The sequence below is a fragment of the Talaromyces rugulosus genome, chromosome II, assembly GCF_013368755.1.
Source record: "Talaromyces rugulosus chromosome II, complete sequence".
Classification (NCBI taxonomy): Eukaryota; Fungi; Ascomycota; class Eurotiomycetes; order Eurotiales; family Trichocomaceae; genus Talaromyces; species Talaromyces rugulosus.
This window is the reverse complement of record NC_049562.1, coordinates 3,445,706-3,464,687: the sequence shown is the minus strand read 5'-3', so window position 1 is coordinate 3,464,687 and position 18,982 is coordinate 3,445,706. Positions and strand designations below refer to the sequence as shown.

Below are 18,982 nucleotides of genomic sequence, written 5' to 3'. Positions count from 1 at the left end.
TGATTGCTGCAGAAGAAATGCAGCATATTATTCACCCCGTTTCAGCATGCGCTAGCGCGCGTTCATTTCAGGGCTACGGCGTGCGAGAGCACGTGGTCACTAGTTAAATACATATAGGTCCTGAAAATTAGCGCTAAGCCTTGCTACGATTGGTCTTTTTTGGAGAATGTCATCGTGCGATATATCATGTGATTCTGTTTCTTAATGTAGGGCTTTGTATGCAGGTACCAAATCCCTTACTAAAGAGGCTCTTAAAGCAAAAAGACATCTATTATATCACATAATACCACATAACAATATCATTTAAAAATCAGATCAGAAATTGGCATAATTCAAAATCAAACCTCACTCCACGCGTTTGCAACTCAGAATCCTTTTGCTGCTTCGAAGGCATACAAGGATAGTCATACTTGGCGTAAATCATCCACCTTAATGTTTAATGAAAAGCTTGTACGATCACCTTACGAAGTGTAACTCCATCTACTACGCACCGGAAACTATAGTAAACAATTGAATGACCGCTTTATCACTAATTTTCGGAATCCCGACCCTCATATGCCTGTACCGTTTCTGCGGCTAACTTTTTGAGTCTTCGCATGCCATCGATCATAGACTGATCCAGTGTGTTGCCAATGAAGTCTTGGGTCCTCATGGCACTAAGGAACTACGAGGATGGTAATGTAAAATTGTCGGGGGGGGGGGGTTTACAAGGTCAGTCATGAACTCATTTGAATTCTTTTTAAATCTCTATTGAAACAGACCGTATCGAGCCCCGCTGATTCATGAGGTGCTGAAACGAGCTAGTCTATGAAAAAGGTAGTTATAGTCCAACCACATCTGATGTAAATGGTACTGCACAGTAATATGACCAAGATTCTTGTATGATACCTGTATATCCTATTTTGACAACCTAGAACATTCTAGTGGCCTAGAGAAATATCAGGCTGCGACGATAAATCGTAATAAACGCAACAGAAAAGTCTAGTAACAACTTAAATACAGTATAAAAGCCCAAGTCTTCTAGGCTTTTCTTTTAAAAAATGAGATTTAAAAATATTAGAGTCGTTACACCATGAATAAACATCATCAAATCAACTTCAGAAAAGTAACTCGACCTGAAGCACGTCCCACAACAAGCATGCTTCTCATACACGGCGGAAGAAGTTGCTCGATACCCAACAGGCAACCAAATGGCATTAGAATCATTGCGAGTCAGCCATTCATTCTTCACCAGTATACTTTTATAACAGACTAAACCTTCTAGACATATTTATATCTACAATACTATTATTTACAGATACCAATATGAGTTTCATACAAATTAGTGTATTTAATACTATCCATAGTAGGCTTAGCGTTGCTATAGAATTAGGGTTTGCGAACAATTTTCTGTGTCCAGGATCATAAAGTACATTTCGGGCGCGACAGTACCGAAATTAGTGATATTCATATTTTATTGTCTTTTTATACTGAATACTCGTTCGACATGTCTATCTATTTAATAAAACACCCAGACCGATATAAGCTATCTATTGAATTCTACGATCATCTTCTTCAACAGCAAATCCCTCCCACGACGCTCTATCACTCCCGTTCGGCCGACTAGCCCTAACGAACGTATTATCAACGCCGTCAATCTGCGCAATAGGCTTGACAACTTCAATCTCCTCATTATAACCCACCGAAAACCATTTCTCCGTATATGGTGATGACAACGAATCAAACAAGTCTGGAAACCGCTTACGCAGCATCCGCAACGTAGTCGCAGATATCCGATCAACGCTATCGTGATGCCGCAGATTAAAAAACTCGGGCAACTGCTCGTCACGTAGACGCTTTTGGATGAAATCGGGATATTTGCCAACCGCGAAGAGTAAAATATCGTAATGCATCAATGAGGCTTTTGCGTGATATGAGCCCCCTGTTTTGGCACGATGGTAGAGGCCTGATAGAGCTGCAATTGCGCCCATGCAGCCAGTGCCGTAGTCGGAGATTGGGAAGGGAGGGACCATGGGTGTGTCGAGGCCCATGAATTGGCCCTGGGCCCAGGCGATTCCGGTTACCTTGAGCCAGTCAGCATCTGTATTCACTAAAATAAAGAGAGAGAAAAAGCATACGCAGTCGGCAATCTGCTGCCATCCAGGACGCCCAGCCCACTCGCCCTCGTATCCAAAACAGTTTTCATTTACATAGACAATTCCTTTACCCCGTTTCTCTGCTAGCTCGGCCAGCTGCTCTGGCCCATACCCAAGCTTCTCAAGCGCGCCAGGGCGGTATCCATCCACAAAGACATCAACATCCGCCAGCAGCCTCTCAAATTCAGCACGGCCCTCGGCGGTCTTGAGATCTAGATCGGCAGCGTGTTTGCCCATGTTGCCATCGACCTGGAAAAAGGGGACGTCGCTCAAACTCGGGCTGGTGATTTTCAAAACGTCGGCGCCGTATTCGGCGAGGATGCGAGTGATGGTTGGGCCGGCGATAATTCGGCAGAGTTCGAGGACTTTGATTCCACCTAGGACTTTACCGGTGCTAGTTGTTGTTGTAGTAGGGAAAGGTGTCGGGGGTAAGTTTCCTCTCAATTTGGCCACTTTCCAAGGTGGTTGTTGTACGTTCAATTTTCCCTGGATTAGTCAGTATTTTATTTTAGCATCGTTCCGAAAGAAACTAACATGAGGTGTTTGAATAAAGTCGTCATATTTGTACGCAGTCACCCCGGCCTGTCTCCTTTCTGCATTCATCTCCTCCAGCTCTGCCGCAGTATATTTGCTAACATGGGCCTCGATGGTCTTGATGATTTCCTGATAGTCGGTCAGATCCGATCGTTGCCCTTCCAAGCCAATCATGTTCAGGGTCGAGGTAGCCTCTAGGGAGCCGTGGATGTGAAAGAATTTGCCGTCTTTGGTTCGGTAGAGATTTGCGGACATTCTTCGGTATCCATTTGATTGTGCGGCCAGAAGATCGGTATCTATTTAGTCAGTTTGATACATATACTTTTCAAGAGAAGGACAAACCTTTGAGTTTGGATCGTACATCTGGATCCAATTTCCCCAACCCGCCCACTTTGGCCATATAAGCCTGGCACCCAAAGTAGGTAGCCCCTTCTAAACTAACGCTCACATTCCTTTTCTTGCTGCCGAACCGGAGATTGGCAAGCTCAGCGGCCGTCAGGGCCTCGATGGCCTTGAGAGCGGCGAGGGTTTCGGTTTCTTTGAAAGGGATGGGGAAGAATATCTTGCCCGTGGTCGAGTGGAATTGGACGACGTCTTGGTTGTCGGCGACTGCGGAGGGGAGGTTGAGGGCGTGTGATTGCTGGCATAAGAAACCTAAAATGCGTTGAGCTTCTTGGGTTGGAGAGTATTCTGGGGTGGCCATGGTGGGTTTTTCGTCGTTGGCAACCGGACCTTGGATTAAGAGGTTGTATTAATCTGCTGCATTCATTGATTGATATAGTAATAGAGGCAGTCAATCTACAGCGGTCACGATTAATGCGGGTTCCTCGAGTGTCCATGCCATATTATCCATTTTCGGCCGCACTTTAAAAAATAAAATAAATTCAATTCACTTTTTTGCTAGCAAATGACTGTTCCGAAACGCAGTGTGCACAGTGAGGGGATTCGGAGAGGGGAAAGCTGGAGCTTGTCGGATGCTGTCGAGGCAGGTGGGGGTTGGCTCCCCGGGCCGACAACAGGAGCACGCCCGGTCCGCGCACCATGGTGGTACTTTCTAAATATCTAAATAGAGCTAGCTGTTCGTGATGTTATTGTTTAATAGTAACGAGATTACTCATTTCCACCAGGACTAGTTTCGTTGACACAGAAGTACAAAAGAATAATAATCTAATGGCTGGCGGGACAGGTATAGTTGGGCATCGTAATGTCTGGAGTAATTGGATGGACTAATGGAAGACTGATCCACGCCATTTAGGGCGACTAAGACATGTTTGAATTACGACTGCAGCCATAATAATAATAATAACAACAGCAATGGTTGACGTGGAGGATAATTACCGTTTTCGGCAATAGAGTGCCGCTCACCACGGCCAGCCATTCAAAAGCAGATGCAAGCTGAAACGTATCGGCTTATAAGTCAAGTTAACCCGTTCTTAATTGTACGAGGCGCAGTCTCTGACAGACCAGTTCTTGACTCTGGGGGATAGAGTTGGGGCTACAGCCATCACGTGACCCGCAAAGACCTAGTCGTATCCCGAGGTCAACTGGATGCGATCGGCACCGATGCAAGTCGGATGCAAGGCCGAGAAGAAAAGAAAAAACAACGTCATCGCCATCGCCATCAGAGGGAAAGGGTGCGTCTGGGGGTGATGTAGCAATACAGACATCTTATTGATCCACGTGCCTCGATGAAGCTTTGGCAGCTTTGCGCGCGCTGCGGCGTGGTGGCCTATGAACGCGGCTCATGCGGCACGCAGAGAATACAACCTGGTTAACCACCGCCCACGGTCCTTGGCTGACCCCGGTTTCTCCATGACGCTTATGCGGGCGCTTCACTGGAACATCGCAGCTGTGCTGGCACTGTTTGTGATGAATGTGAACAAATCAATGCAATAATAGTAATCTACAATCCATCAAGAAGTAATATAATAATAGTAAGGAGCTGTCGCCCGGCGACGGCAGGAATGAGGGTGCAGGCAGTACTCAGAGTACGGCGGCGGGACAGAAGATGCGCATGACCTGGAGGGCCTCCGAAAGCTCCCGCAAGGTGCAGCAGCGCCAATCAAGCCGGCCACGCGCCCATACCGCGGCGCATGTGCTGCTCTCTGCGTCTGTCAGTGTCCCCTTACCGTACCGTATCGTACCGGTCACCGGGTGCGTGGCGGCCGTGGCCAGGGCGCTCGCAGCCAAATGGCCGGCGCAGACCGGTAAATAATGTAAATTACAGCGCATGCCAGACGGACGCGTACGGCGCTAGCCGCATGCGGCATTATCGTCTGGGCGTTGCCCCCACACAGCCTGGACCCATCGGCCCTTGCCCTGTACACAGACACAGACACAGTCATCATCGCCGAAATCACTCACCATCACAGTCATATCGCTGCTTCTTTCCTTCGCTTCTTCTTCTCTCTCTACTCTCTCACCACCGAGAAGAACCTTTCCCCCCCCCCCCATTTCGCTTCGAACCACTGTTCGTTGTCCACACAGACAAGACAGACAGCCGCCTGCCTGCCTTATCAGCCAGCTCCTGCCTAGCGCGTCGCATCGCATCTCGTCGCATCGCATTCGCTCTTGCTCCCTACGTTGCTGCCAAACAAAACGACCCTCGTGTCAGCCAGAATATCAACCAAAAGAAGTCGCGCATCCGTGACGTGAGTCCTTTCTTCGCCGTCCTCCATCCTACTACTATTTTCATCGCGTTTTCCATCGCTTTCTTTGTTTCCCACCTCCCCTTTCGTCTCATCGCCTCCCCCTAATCTCAGCCATCCTGACGTCTGACTCATCCCCTGTTCCATCCAGTTCTGAAACACCCTGCCAACCGCAATCATGGCTCCCCAAATCGCCGTTTCCAGCATCGCCATGGCGCTTGCTGGCCAAACGGCCTCCGTTGATATTCCTGCTCATCGCAACCCTGCCAAAGACAGCAGAGGCGCCTTCACTGTCGCAGCTGCTCGCCCCGGCCAGTCTGCCATGCTTCCGACTCCTCCCAACTCCATTTCTCCGAATTTGCCTCCCCACGGCTTCAAGCATCGCCATGCTGAAGGCTTTCCTCACTCTCCCCCCCACGCCCCCATGCACGTCGACTCCGATATCGACCTCCAGGACGCCGTCGACCACGCCAAAAGCCAGGACCACCTCCATGCGACCAACTCGCTCAACCTCGATAGCGTGGGTGCCATCACCCCGACCATGCTAGCCACATACCACCTGCCTGATATCCTGCTGGCCCATGGACCCCTTGCCATCCGCCATGTCATGGGCTATCTCACCACCTCCGTTCCGGGGTTTGCAGGTATCCCTCCCGCCAAAGCGCGTCGCCTCGTCGTGGGAGCGCTAGAAGGCAGAGGCAACGTTAGCGAAGGTGGCGGCGTTGGTGGAGACGTTATCTTTGAGAAAATAGGATGGGGTCGTTGGGATGCCCGCCGTCGTGGTCAACCTCCTCGAGATCGCCAGGCCTACCAATCCACGTCACCGCCGTCCAGCATCTCAAATTCCTATGGGGGAGTGCAAATCCCCCAGAACTCCCAGTGGAGAAATGCAAGACCAGTCTACGGTACCAGCATGGCAGACTCTGCCGTCTTTTCCCACTCGGACCTCGACTACGGCGACAACGAAGCCGATAAGATGTCCTTGGACGGCGACTCTCGCGAATACTGCTCCTCGTCCGACGTGCCTGACGACGCCATTCCAGACGAAGAATGGGACGAAGGCGATGTCACCGACGAAGAGGACTGGGCTGGAATGGGCGCCGACGCGCTTCGTGCCCGGTCCCTCAACGGCGGAGGAATTATAAATACAAACAATACTGTACATACACACGCGCAGCGTCACCCTGGCGGTCCTGCTGCACCCGCCGCTCTGGCCAAGTCTGTGCCAGGCGGTTTCCTCTTTCAACAATCAGGTTTTGCTCTTCCGGACGGCGTTGGTGGTGATCATGAAGAACGCGCTGCAGTTGAAGCGCTATTACGACTGGGCTCTATGTGAGCCGACTTTCCTCGGTGAGGATTCGATATACCTTTTTTCTTCTTTTTCCCCCCCTTTTTGCGCCAACCGTCGAGGCTGGCCCGACCGAGTTGATAATCCTTCCTTTTCGTGATACCTGCGCTTTGTCGATTCGTCGATTCGTCGCTCATTCTTGCTATATATTCTCCCCTCCTTTATTGGTTTTTGTTATTTGGGTTTACGGATATGGGACGGTTTATTGGATCTGGGATACCTACTATTTATGTGGCATCATGGCGTTTATACACCTCATTGTTGTTTACCACTTTACTTTTTGATGGAGCCTTGAGCCTGCGCAAAAATAAGCGCTGAATGCTCGGTCCAAATTTTTTTTTTTTTGGACACATTGCTCTGCTTCAACGCTAGCAGTGCTTTTATTTTTTATTCTCGGCGTTATATTTGCATGCCGGGGTCAACCCTAACTCTTTTAATTTGGTGCGCGTGAACAGACTACACTTGTAGTCTTATATGACTGGGCATGGGGAATGGGATACAGTTGGTCGTCTTGGATGAACTGCACTGTTTGTATTCTGGGTTCCTGCGCTGGTCATGGACGGTTTTTGGTCGTCTTAGCTGATTGTACTGATTACGTCTTGTATATATCATAGCATAATTATATATCCAGCATTATTTACTACTACTATATATTAATTATGTTATCCGACATTGACGTGGAAGTAACCTGAAAGTATATTAGAAATATTCTATAGCTAATAACACTTTTAGGAGTCCTCTCAGATCGTATGATCATTATTTGCTGACACCTGTATATACCAGTTGCCGGCCTCGACTCGACGAAATACCAGTTGACAAGGGAGCATCGAAGGAGTCTACAGCTGTAATCATCAATATATTTTTGAGAACATCCACTAAAAGCTGCGACGCTTTCATTACTAAAAGGGAGAACAAGTAAAAGTGATTAGGAACAATCAGCAAAAAGATGTTATGAAGATGCAATATACTTGATCAATGCTCAGTAATCTATAACCTAGATAATTCATAACATAACGTAGCTTAAAAACCAGACCAGACCATTTCCAAACACCCAAAACTAACAAATCCCTCGACAAACCCCGAACCTAAACCGAACCAAACCCGTGAAAAAAAAAAGGAAAAAGGAAAGAAATCAATTCACTTTGAATTAACCATCTTCCAAACTTCAGCCTCTGCTTCTGCCAATTTTGTCCCGGCGCTCTGCATCCACGACTTGGCTGCATCATAAACTTTTTGCCCGGATTCCCCCAAAAGAGACTCTTCACCATCGTTACCTGCGTATAAGGGGCCTGTATTGGTGTTGTTGCTGTTGCTGTATGTATTGTTACCAGCGAACCTTGACGGTGACGGCGATGTTATCGGCTGTGCATTCGGAGGCTGATACGTCGACATGTACGGCGTCGACGTCGAATTCGGCACCGCGCCTATCATCCCTCCTTCCTGCAACCCCCCACCTTGAGTGGGATATCTCGGTGGTGTCGTAGTAGTCTGCTGCTGCTGGGTTTTGGGCGCATAGTACGCTGCCGGTTGCACTGGTTCCCCGGCCTTTGGCGGTGGCGGGACGGTGTATGCTGTTTTACCAGTTGTTGGTGTTGCTGCTTCACCAGCAAATGGAACAGGGCGAGCGCCGGGTTGCGGAGCTGCAGGTGTATTTGTATTTGTATTGGTATCGCCGCTGGTTTCGAATAAAGGGTAGGTCTTGGTAGGTGACGGTACAACAGGCGCCGCTGTTGGGCCAGGTACAGCAGATGCACCGGGTCGAGCAGCAGATGAATTCACGGTACTGCTCGACACAGCTGTCGTTGTTGTAGTAGTAGCGGGCGCCGGGAACGGAGTTGATTGCTTTTGCTTTTGCTTTTGCTCTTGTTGTTGCTGTTGCTGTTGCTGTTGCTCATGTTGCTGTGGCGTAGCAGCGTTGTTCTCGTCCTTTGCAGCCGTCGGAGATGCGTTCTGGTTTATGGGCGCGGAATTGAATGTGCGTATTGGCGGCATTGTTATTTCTTTTTTTGTTTTCTGCCTGCGAGGATTCACGATTTGATCAAGAAGAAAGGGGGTGTGTTGGGTGTGTATGTCGAAGATCTTGTTCGTCTTGTCTCCCTTATATACTCTACGTCATATCACGTGATATTTTATAGAACACGGTTTCAGCACAGGGATGGATATTGGGATCGGCGGAGCTGCTCAGTTCAGCTGAAAAAAAACAAGAATCTAGCGGCACATATTTACAGTCTACAAAAGTCCAGTCTAATAAAAAGTTCAGTGCAAATACAGAATAAAAGCTTGCAGGCAGTAGTAGTAGTAGTAAAGTACAACAGGTACAAAGAGAAGAAACCCAGTGCTCTATGCGTCCAGTTTTCCCAGATGCATATATCTATAGACCCCCCCTTCAGTGCTTCCGGCCGAAACACTTTTTTGTAACCCCTCATCCCCTCTCATCATCCATTTCAAACTAGTCCAATTAGGTCGTTTACTTGAACTGCTTTCCGAAGAGGATAAGCTGGACTTGGTCGTAGATGGAGAGCACACCAGCACCGGCAACACCACGGAGGATGTTAGCACCGGCACCCTTGAAGAAGGACTTGACACCCTCCTTGGCGGCGATCTGCTTGGCGGCATCGAAGGACGACTTGTACTTGACGGCCTCACCAGAGGTCATCATCATACGACGACGGATGGTGTCGAGAGGGTAAGAAGCAATACCAGCACCAGTAGTGACAGACCAACCGAGCAGGAAGGAAGCAAGGAAGTTACCCTCAAGAGGACCAACAAGGACGACGGGCTTCAGCGAGTCGTACATACCGAAGTACAGACCACGGTAGACGATGATACCAGCGACGGAGACGGAGAAACCACGGTACAGACCGGCAAGACCGTCGGCAGCGAGGGTCTTCTTGTAGACGTCAACGAGACCGTTGAACTGACGGTCACCGCCACCCTTGGCCGACTTGGCGTCGTTGGCCAGACGAGTACGGGCGTAGTCAAGGGAGTAGACGAAGAGCAGGGAAGTGGCACCAGCAGCCTATTTCAATCAGTTCCAAGTCTTAAAAAATGAAGAACAAAGGGAGTACATACACCACCAGAGGCCAAGTTACCGACCATCCACCAGGCGTATCCGTCACGGTCCTTCTTGAAGGCGAACATCGACTTGTAGGTGTCACGGAAGGCGAAGTTCAGGGCCTGGGTAGGGAAGTAACGGATAACGTTGGCAGTGTTACCACGCCAGAGGGACATGACACCCTCGGCAGCAGCGGTACGACGGAAGCAGTCGGCGATACCACCGTACTTGCGGTCCAGACGACCGGCGCGAAGCATCTCATCCTAAGTAATTGGTTAGATATGTTTCGATTCAAGGTGTGAAGTGGTGAAGGTGGTCTCCGTAGGGCCGAACAAGGAGTGAAAACGAGAATTTTTTTTTCTCTTGTTTTCCTGGTAATCGGCGCTGACTATGGAAGGTCGCCAATTCGATTCTCCAGTTCACTGAACTGCCATTGAGACCAGCTATCACGAGTCTGGCTTACCTGGTTCTGGATGAGGAGCTTGACACGCTCAATGGGGGCGGCAGCGGTCTTGGAGACAGCGGCGGAAACACCACCCACTATTCTCGTGGTTAGTTTCATGTTCAACGCGACACAGCATAGGCGGCTGGTTATAATGCCATCGGCTGGATAGCCGATGGCCGTGGTTGGCACTCACTCAGAAAGTCGACAACGAATCCCTAGTGGTTGATGACATGTTAGTGACACGGAGGCGACAAAACAACAACAAAGGCGGCGAGGTCTGCATCCAAGTCCGAGTCGAAAGCCATCAAAGCAGGCGATCATAGTGCGTTGCACGTTTCTCGCGGCCATTGCGATGCTGTAGCGATGGAATTCCGACCTGGATCGATGCAGCCAGGCGCATGAAAAAAAACTTACGGGCATGCCGAAGACGGTCTTGTCCTGCTTAGATTCCTTGGACATCTTGACGAAAGTTGCGATACACGCGAACTACAAAGAGAGGAGAGTGTAAGAAAGAAAAAAAAGGTTAAAAAAAACAGGCGTCGAGTGACAAGACAGACACTGCAGAGCGGATGGAGATGGAGAAGGAGAGGAGAAGAGCGAGGATTTTTAAAAGCGCAGGGGAACGGGCGACGAGGTTTTTCTGGCGCTACGCTAAACAGGGAGTGGCCGGCCCAGTCAGCAGCCGCCCGGCAACGCAAAATTTGCGCCGACATCTCCCGACGGGTTTTTCTTGCTTGTTTCTTGACCCGGAGTTTTTATGTTTGTTTTATTATTACCATTAAATCTTGAATTTGTAGTTGTGAATTACACGTTATTCTATTGGTTTGATTCCAAGAACCGGCCTTTGCAGTGCATTTATGATGTGCCATGGTCCTGAATACTTGCAGACAAGCACTGCATAATACAGGATACAGAATACATTCTACTCACCACCCTGTAACCTCAACACTCGACTACAAACAGAATCAAATATTAATAATAATATATAAATAAATAAGATAAATATTTATATACATATTTATATATTTACTCTCTTTGTCTTCACGGTTTCTGCCCTGTTTGCGTACCCCTTTCTCGCCCCACCCGCTATTATTATCAGTGGCCCACTCACAGCTATCTGTCCTCAGCTCTAGTTTACTACCACCGTAGCTCTGTGTCGTGTACATGCAAGTTTTGTTCAAGCTTCTTCCACTCTGACAATTCATGTGAAATGTCAAATTATCAACTCAATTGTTTCCTACTATATTCAATCAACCGGTTTCCCGCTTCCTAACTACCTACATAAGGATGCTACTTCCGTACAACTATGCGACATATCATGTATGCAGTTTTCTTTGCCTTAATGTCGATCCATGTCGTTACAGCACTAGCTAGCCGCATGCGATTCCTGTCGCCGTGAGGGATATTTCCACCCTTGAAAGCTAGGAAGAAAATTTTTGATCGAGCTAGGACCGATATATCGGATATCTTGCCGGTCCTCCGATCCCGAGACGGCCCGGCACGTGATAATTGCACAACACTATCTATCAACAGCTCTGGAGCATTGATTTGTTGGTTCAAACGTTATTTTAATAGATCAATTGATGCTGAGCTTATTTAGAACACCAGAATGTGCCCGGTGTACCGATTTCATCAATTGGGTCCCACCTGCACCAAGCAGAGAGGGTATACACGTGAAGCAACATTTTGGAGTCGATACAATGAAAATAGAAAATAGAAACAGTACAAATCATAAATAAAGATCTAGTGCTTTCTCGACCTCTTGCGCTTCTTCCGTGACCCTCCCTCGCGAATGTCAATGTCCATCTCATCTCCCTTCTCCTCACCGCCAGGCGCAGGAGCCTGTGTAAGCTCGAACTGAGGCTCCTCCTCCGTTCCAAACGTGTCCTTGCGCCATTGGCGTAGCCGGGCTTTCTTGCCCATCTTCTTCAGGTCGCGGCGTTTCCGTTCGGCGTCTCTGAAGGAAGCAAGCTTTTTCAAGCCGACAAACTGGTTCAGCTGTGTGTCGTCTGCCATGAGGATGTCCCGAGGCGTCAGGCCAAAGCTCTGCGGAGAAGTCTCGCGGTATCGAAAGTGTGAAGAGTTCTTCTTGGTTGCGCCGGGGAGAAGAGTCGGGTCAAGCTCCAGGTTGCGGTCAACGGCTTCTTCAAGTCGACGGCGCTCTTTACGCGTAGACCGCTTCTTTTCGTGCTTCTCTTGCGTGCGGCTTTTCTTCTTCTTGCTGCCACCTTCCTCTTCGTCGCCATCTTCTTCTCCACTGCCGCCATCTGCCATGTCCTCGTCGGTAAGATCAACGCCGGGTTCAGCTTCTTCATCAAAGTCGGGGACAAGGTCTTTGATATCAATGTCATCGTCCCATGTAGGCTTCTTGGGGCGTTTTTTCTTCTTGCTACCGGCTTCGTCGTCGTCGTCATTGTCGTCAAACTCCAGGTCATCGGCCGCGTAGTATTCATCACCGAATCGTTTCGCCATTTCCTTCTCCCATCCTTCGTCGTTCCAATTTTCGTCAAGGAATTGTACCCACTCTTCTTCGGTGATAGTAGCGGCTTTGAGCCCTGCAGCCTGTTTGATCTTTTTCACCCTTTCTTCTAGCTCCTCCATCTTCAGTTTGCGTAACCGATTCTTTTGGCTGTCTCTCTCTCGCTTCCGTTCTTCTTTCTTCTGATACTCTGCGTCCCTCTTCTTCTTTCGGCCACTAGTGTCTTCTCGACGCACAGACATTTGATTCGTAGCATCACGGGCATGCGTGAGAAGCTTCTCGTTCATTTTCTCCGGGTCCTCGAATCGAAAGTTGTATGCCTCTTCAAAGGCCTCTGCTTCTTCTTCTTTTTCGTCGTCGTCGGATTCAAACGGCTGGAATTTAGATGACTTGGTAGGTACCCATGCTCGGGATGAGAGGAACTCTGAAAGGAATTTTTCGGGGTTCTCATTCGCGTGTTCAACGTCCAGCTGGACCTGGGATTTGGTGCGAGCATCTCCAGCAGGCTCGGGTTTTGATTTTGCAATAAGAAAGTCGCCCTCTTCGTCATCATCGGAACCGCCGTCATTCGCTGCGGCATGCATCTCCCGAATAACGTTTTTCTTAAGATCTTCTTGTTCCTGTGCAAATGTCTTTGGGGTGTCTTCGTCTCCGTTTGCTGCATCGCCGTTCAGGAGATTCTGTCGGTGGTAGTCGCGAAGGAACAAGGGCTTCTCCTTTTTTGGTTGATTCTCCGATTCTTGGTCTTGAGTAACCTCCGAGTAGAACGTGACGTCTTTGTCGTAAACCCGGGGGTCTTTTGACCGGATAGCATTTAGGGTATCCATGATCTCGGTGTCAAGGGCTTGGGTCATAAGCTCGCCCTCTTCGTCTTCGTCCTCTTCGGAACTTTCTTCTGATTCACCAGCATCTCCTTCAGGGCCGAATTGTTTGCGGTTTCCCGCGGAGGAAGTCTTGCCTAATTTCAACTCCACTGTGCATATGGTTAGTATATGTACACTAAGTAAAAATACTGAATCAAGCCAACATACGCTGCTGTCGCTCCTCTCTCTTTTTATTGTATTCGAATCGCCGGGCATATTCCTGGTTGATTTTGAACCCGCTTTCTGGAGGCACGGCGACGCCCCCCTGAGCGTCATCGTCGCTGTCGGACCCGCTGTCCTCGAAAAATTTCCGTGATCTTTTGGCAGGCGGCTCCATGGTCAAAATGTCAAATTATGTACAGAATGCCAATGGCTCTGGAGGGATGGGAAGAAAAAAAAAATGTTTATCGTCAAGCGGCGGGTGGCAGAAAATTCTCTGTACTCACCGCCCGCAAGCCCCACATCAGTTCTCTGTGTATAGCTTCCAGCTATCTACATGGCCGTTTTTCTTTTATAAAGCTATGTACTATGTGTCGTAGGTGCTACTCTCGCTCCTCAATGCTGTATCTACTGTAGTAGCTAGAAAAGTGATAGCTGCACTCATGAAATGCTCTTGTTCTTATATCATCGACAGTGCTCTAAGCCTCTAATAGGATCAAGTCGTTAATAGTCATAATAGAGACATCGCCTATACCTTTGGCAATGAATCACTCAAACCAAAAGCAAGTTTATACATACGTAGTAGTAATATATACACGTATAAGTTTTATGGTTGGGATGTTGCGGCCTGAGGCTGTCCATGTACCCCGGAAGATCCACATGGGGCCGCTGGGCGCAGCGTCATTACTCTCGACTTCGCGCCCCCAGCTGTGTGTGTGTTGTTTGCTGTTGTTGTCAACTTCTCATCCTAATAATACATAATATTCCCGCCATCTATTCCTTTTCTTGCTGTACATTATACTTCTGATTTATTCTGCTGGACTTATCCATCTCTCGACCTCCTCATTTTCGACTCGACTCGACTCGACCCTCGACGGATTGTTTATGGCTGCACCCATTCTCTAAATGGCAACACCGCAGCCAACGTCTGTCCCTGAGGTTGGAAAGCTCGTCAGCGTGGTGTATGGATTTACCCATGGAGTATTCACCCTATTTATTATGCTGTTGCTAACAGACTCTCCTTAGGCCGGTCGGGCTCAAAGAGGCAGCCCTCGACTCTCCCACCTTCCGTTCGACCACCCTCCATTTCGGAGATCAGCTCGATTATATAGAACGATGGCTGGATGGATACTCCAGGGCAGCTACCCGGCTCGCGTCGGAGATGACGGGCTTTGAGCAAGCCCTGGGGTTTTTCTTGTCCTACACAACCAACCCCATCAATGTGTCCGAGGCGATTTTGGACCATGACTATACGGTGCTGGCTATAAAGCGACATGGGGACTGCATGAAGGAAATTTGGGGGTCACTGGCTGGAACGCTCAAAAGGCTAGACCGCCTGGTTGCCGATCCAATCAAGACCTTTATCCAAACCGATTTGCGCAATTTCAAGCAGACTCGACGCATATTGGACGACTCCCAGAAGCACTATGATCACCTTTTGGCGAGATATTCAGGTCAGGGCAAGTCCAAGGAACCATCCGCTTTGAGAGAAGATGCATTTCAGCTGCACGAAGCCCGGAAGGCATATCTCAAAGCTTCCATGGAATTTTCAATACAAAGCCCCCAGGTCCGAAATACCCTCGATAAACTTTTGGTTGGCACTTCCTTTGACCAATGGCGGGAGATCAAAGGGCTATACGATGGGAATGCCTCGGCCTTTGCAAAATGGGGCCAGGAAATGGAACGTATCAAGGGCTGGGTGCATGAAATGGAGAACAGCGAGAGATATTCGCTCAAAGAACTGCTGACTGCCCGCAAACAGATTGAAGATATTGCCGAGGTGGCTGCCCGGCCTTCTCGTGAATTGGAGGATTACTCCATTTCTACCGTACCTTACCTTGGTCAAGGCATTTCGCTAAAATCCAAAGATGATAAACCTTTTAAGCCGGAGAAGCAAGGCTGGGTCTATCTCAAAACAATCACTGGAAAACCATCTAGAACTGTTTGGATACGGCGCTGGGCTTTCTTGAAAAATGGAATCTTTGGCTGCCTAGTGCAGAGCTCAAGGACTGGTGGAGTTGAAGAGACTGAACGAATCGGTGTCTTGCTTTGTAGCATACGGCCTGCCTTTCAAGAAGAGCGTCGGTTCTGTTTCGAGGTCAAAACCAAGAAAAATGCCATCACAATGCAAGCTGAACACCAGCAAGATCTGATCGACTGGATAGGCGCGTTTGAGGCATCAAAACAAAAAGCCTTGGAGAACCCGGCCAGTTCTGTAGCCGGAAAGCCAGCTGTTCAAGACCCAGCCTTCTCCATCTCTCATCCTCCAGCCCCCGAATTTGCGGCATCCGAAAGTTCGGAATTCTTGACATCGCCTTCTGCCGACGATCCCTCGTCTGCCGACCGGTCGCCTATGCTGTCTCTCCCAGACCGGGATGCCTCGGCATACAGAACTAGTGGTGATTATACCAGCTCGAGGCGCTCAACTGGGCCGGACGCTGAGAACGGGCACGGACGAGATCATGCATCGCGAATCATCCATAAATTAGATATTCACAGGAAATCAAACGCAGCAAGCCCACAGTCTCCTCCAAACATCACCAGTGGCAGCGGAATTGCTGGACTTATTTCGGCTAGCCACAGCCTATTGCCGTATAGCCCTGGCTTGGTGCCTGGACGTTCGGAAGAAACCGATGAGAGCAAAACTCGAGATGACCCAGCAAATTCACTGGCGCCTTCTACCTTGGCAAACCCTCCGGCCCCGACGAGTATGAGCAAAGTGGCGGTTTTCGTTAGCAATGAGCGCGGTATTGGCGTTGGACTTGCAGATTCCACAGGTGGAATGCCCAGTGGCATGATGGCGAACCTGTGGGGCAGTGCCAACTGGGGGTTTGTCAATACTTTCCAACGGGACAGCATTCGATTACGAGATGCGAAAACCTCGGACGATGAAAATGTCTCTTCAGAGTCCTCGAAATCTCCAGTCACGGACAGCAAGGACACAGAAGCAGCCGTACCTGGTGCTCAGCAACCACGACATAGGCAGACAGTTAGCCTTGATGGTGGAGATCCGACCAAAATACAGAGAAGCATAGTTAGTTGTACCAACTACGAATATCCGAGTTTCTTTCCGACTCGCCTACGCATCCAAGATGCCCAATTCCGTCTCTTGTTCCCCAATGTCAAGAGAGAGGAGAGTCTTATCATGGTTTTCAGGGCTACATGGAATCCAAATGATAACCAAGAGTTCCCCGGTCGTGCTTTTGTGACTACTCGAAACATTTATTTCTACAGTCACCATTTTGGACTCGTTTTGACGATGAGTGCCCCGCTCAGTGGCATCTCCGAGGTTACTGCGGCCAGTGGAAGGGATTGCGATTTCTTGTTCCTTCACAACGTACCATACCCCGGTGATGAGTCGGCACGTCGTGTCACTGTCAAGACATTTTTGGAGCCACTGCGACTATTGCAAAAGAGACTCAATTACTTGATCAAGGCTGCCGTATCTGATGACCCTCCGGACCTGGAGTCCATTTACAAGGCATTGATCAAGATGGAGACAGATGCCATAGCAAGATCGGTTAGCATGGAAAGCTGGGAAGAGATCTCCTTGGATGTGCCACAAGACGGAAGGTCCTTTAGTGGTGCAGGGGTTAGTAGTAAGAGAACAAAGGATATCAGGATTCCTGTCTATGTGGAGAAAGACTTGAATCTGGATTTGGAACGATCTTCTTTGGGCAGAGATTTCCAGAAGTTCAAACTGCCGAATCAGCCTGTACAGTATGTCCCGCAAGGTAACCTCCACCTGGGTGCCGAGAAAGTGTTCGACATCAGCCCTAAAGCGCTTTTCCACGTTCTCTTTGGGGACAAGAGTGTACTCTGGCAGCTTCTGTTGCACGAGAGGATGGCTCAAGGTGTGTTCAGCTCATATCACTGTCAGACAACTTTACTAAAACCTAGCAACTCTAGGAATCAAACAGGGGCCGTGGAAGATACTGGATTCGGGCCACATGAGACGAGACTTTGAATACTTTATCGAAAGGGCGGATATATTCGGTATGAATTCTTATTTTCACATCATGCATACAATGCTAATCTACTACTTAAAATGTACAGGACGAGTGAGCAAAACAAACGTCTCGGATTACCAAATCATCGATGTTCTCAACGACCATCTGTGCTATGTTGTCACAGATAAACGAACCCCCTGGCATCTCCCTTTCCGGCGTAACTTTCGGCTGGTCAGCAAGATTGTTATTACATTTGTTTCAAAGTCAAAGTGTAAATTGGCGATTTATCACAAAGTCGAGTGGCTTTGGTCGCCTTTTCTTTTGAATAGTGAGTGGCTTCTACTCTTATCACAACTGCAGAGAATTCTAACAGTCGATTCAGGGGTGATTGACCGACAGGCAATGAATGATCTCAAGCAGGATTCCTTGGATCTGCTTGATCTCATCAGCGACCAGGTCCGAAAACTTGGTCCTCGGAGCAGGACAAAGCGAGCTATTGCGATCTTTGGGCTTATTGGGCATGCCACCAACATCTTCCAGTTCTCTTCTGCCGAGAGCTCCGCTCTTAACCAAGCACGCAACTCGAGAAAACAGAGGTCTTTGGTCTGGTTGTTACTGGACTCTACAGGCTCTTTCCTGGAAAGCGCCGTGTCTTCGCTAATGATCTGGTCATTCGCACTTCTTCGATGGGGTTGGAAGACTTGCACCGCTAATGGGTTGATTCTTTCATTACTTTTTTCCAGTCTGTTAATTAATGGGTTCTATTCTTCGCGCGACACCTACGACTGGTGGCACGAACGCAATGCCGCCAAATTCCTCTCTCGGTTGGGAATCCACTCCGACCATGTCATGAGCAAGGCCGTGTTTGTTCACGATCTTGATCAAGCAATGCTTAATACAACCACCGGGTGGCATCCAAACGATAACTCGAGCAGCAGCCATTGCTTTGCAACATTCCATGAGCAGACTCTGCTAGACAGTGGCACGTCTCTTGTGCTCCAAAAAGGTACTCCTTCTCCATCCGACGACACCTTGGAGAAAAGCGCCGCTCGACGTGTTCAGCGCACTCGTCAGCGACTAGGAATTTATCGCCACGACCTCCTTGTGGCCATGCGAGTGCTGAACAGCATTGAAAAGGAAGTACTGAAGAGTGAATGGGAGCGATGGCTCGGCAAGGAGACGGAGCGGTGCGAACAAATCGCAACATTGCTGCATGCCGATGCAGGCGAGTCTGATCTAAACACAAATGCGTTTGCGGGTCGAGAGGAGGATGTGAAGCATTGGTATGAGCAGTACTGTATGAGTTGCCAGGAGGAACTTCAGAGGTGGAACTCGAACCAGGCTTAAGCCTAGGTTCTTTTCTGGG

The 18,982-nt window shown here is 48.9% G+C and overlaps 7 protein-coding genes across 7 annotated transcripts; 3 read left to right on the top strand and 4 right to left on the bottom strand.

Moving 5' to 3' along the window:
* Positions 1-1,529: 1,529 nt before the first annotated feature.
* On the bottom strand, positions 1,530-3,372 carry TRUGW13939_03664 (uncharacterized protein; the record flags this gene model as incomplete). The annotated part of the gene is made up of 4 exons (XM_035486844.1): positions 1,530-2,063; positions 2,118-2,621; positions 2,670-2,965; positions 3,012-3,372. The coding sequence occupies 4 exons, from the start codon at positions 3,370-3,372 to the stop codon at positions 1,530-1,532; spliced, it is 1,695 nt and encodes a 564-aa protein (XP_035342737.1).
* An 860-nt stretch (positions 3,373-4,232) lies between these two features.
* On the top strand, positions 4,233-5,425 carry TRUGW13939_03663 (uncharacterized protein; the record flags this gene model as incomplete). The annotated part of the gene is made up of 4 exons (XM_035486843.1): positions 4,233-4,303; positions 4,364-4,531; positions 4,605-4,876; positions 5,157-5,425. The coding sequence occupies 4 exons, from the start codon at positions 4,233-4,235 to the stop codon at positions 5,423-5,425; spliced, it is 780 nt and encodes a 259-aa protein (XP_035342736.1).
* Positions 5,426-5,495: 70 nt separating this feature from the next.
* Positions 5,496-6,653, top strand: TRUGW13939_03662 (uncharacterized protein; the record flags this gene model as incomplete). The annotated part of the gene is made up of 1 exon (XM_035486842.1): positions 5,496-6,653. One exon carries the CDS (start codon positions 5,496-5,498, stop codon positions 6,651-6,653), a length of 1,158 nt encoding a protein of 385 aa, XP_035342735.1.
* Positions 6,654-7,802: 1,149 nt separating this feature from the next.
* Positions 7,803-8,657, bottom strand: TRUGW13939_03661 (uncharacterized protein; the record flags this gene model as incomplete). The annotated part of the gene is made up of 1 exon (XM_035486841.1): positions 7,803-8,657. One exon carries the CDS (start codon positions 8,655-8,657, stop codon positions 7,803-7,805), a length of 855 nt encoding a protein of 284 aa, XP_035342734.1.
* Positions 8,658-9,132: 475 nt separating this feature from the next.
* TRUGW13939_03660 (uncharacterized protein) lies at positions 9,133-10,624 on the bottom strand (the record flags this gene model as incomplete). Its single annotated transcript, XM_035486840.1, has 5 exons — positions 9,133-9,684; positions 9,738-9,983; positions 10,184-10,260; positions 10,359-10,380; positions 10,580-10,624. 5 exons carry the CDS (start codon positions 10,622-10,624, stop codon positions 9,133-9,135), a joined length of 942 nt encoding a protein of 313 aa, XP_035342733.1.
* A 1,284-nt stretch (positions 10,625-11,908) lies between these two features.
* On the bottom strand, positions 11,909-13,844 carry TRUGW13939_03659 (uncharacterized protein; the record flags this gene model as incomplete). Its single annotated transcript, XM_035486839.1, has 2 exons — positions 11,909-13,617; positions 13,676-13,844. 2 exons carry the CDS (start codon positions 13,842-13,844, stop codon positions 11,909-11,911), a joined length of 1,878 nt encoding a protein of 625 aa, XP_035342732.1.
* A 728-nt stretch (positions 13,845-14,572) lies between these two features.
* Positions 14,573-18,963, top strand: TRUGW13939_03658 (uncharacterized protein; the record flags this gene model as incomplete). The annotated part of the gene is made up of 5 exons (XM_035486838.1): positions 14,573-14,628; positions 14,693-17,520; positions 17,576-17,662; positions 17,723-17,944; positions 17,999-18,963. The coding sequence occupies 5 exons, from the start codon at positions 14,573-14,575 to the stop codon at positions 18,961-18,963; spliced, it is 4,158 nt and encodes a 1,385-aa protein (XP_035342731.1).
* Positions 18,964-18,982: the final 19 nt, after the last annotated feature.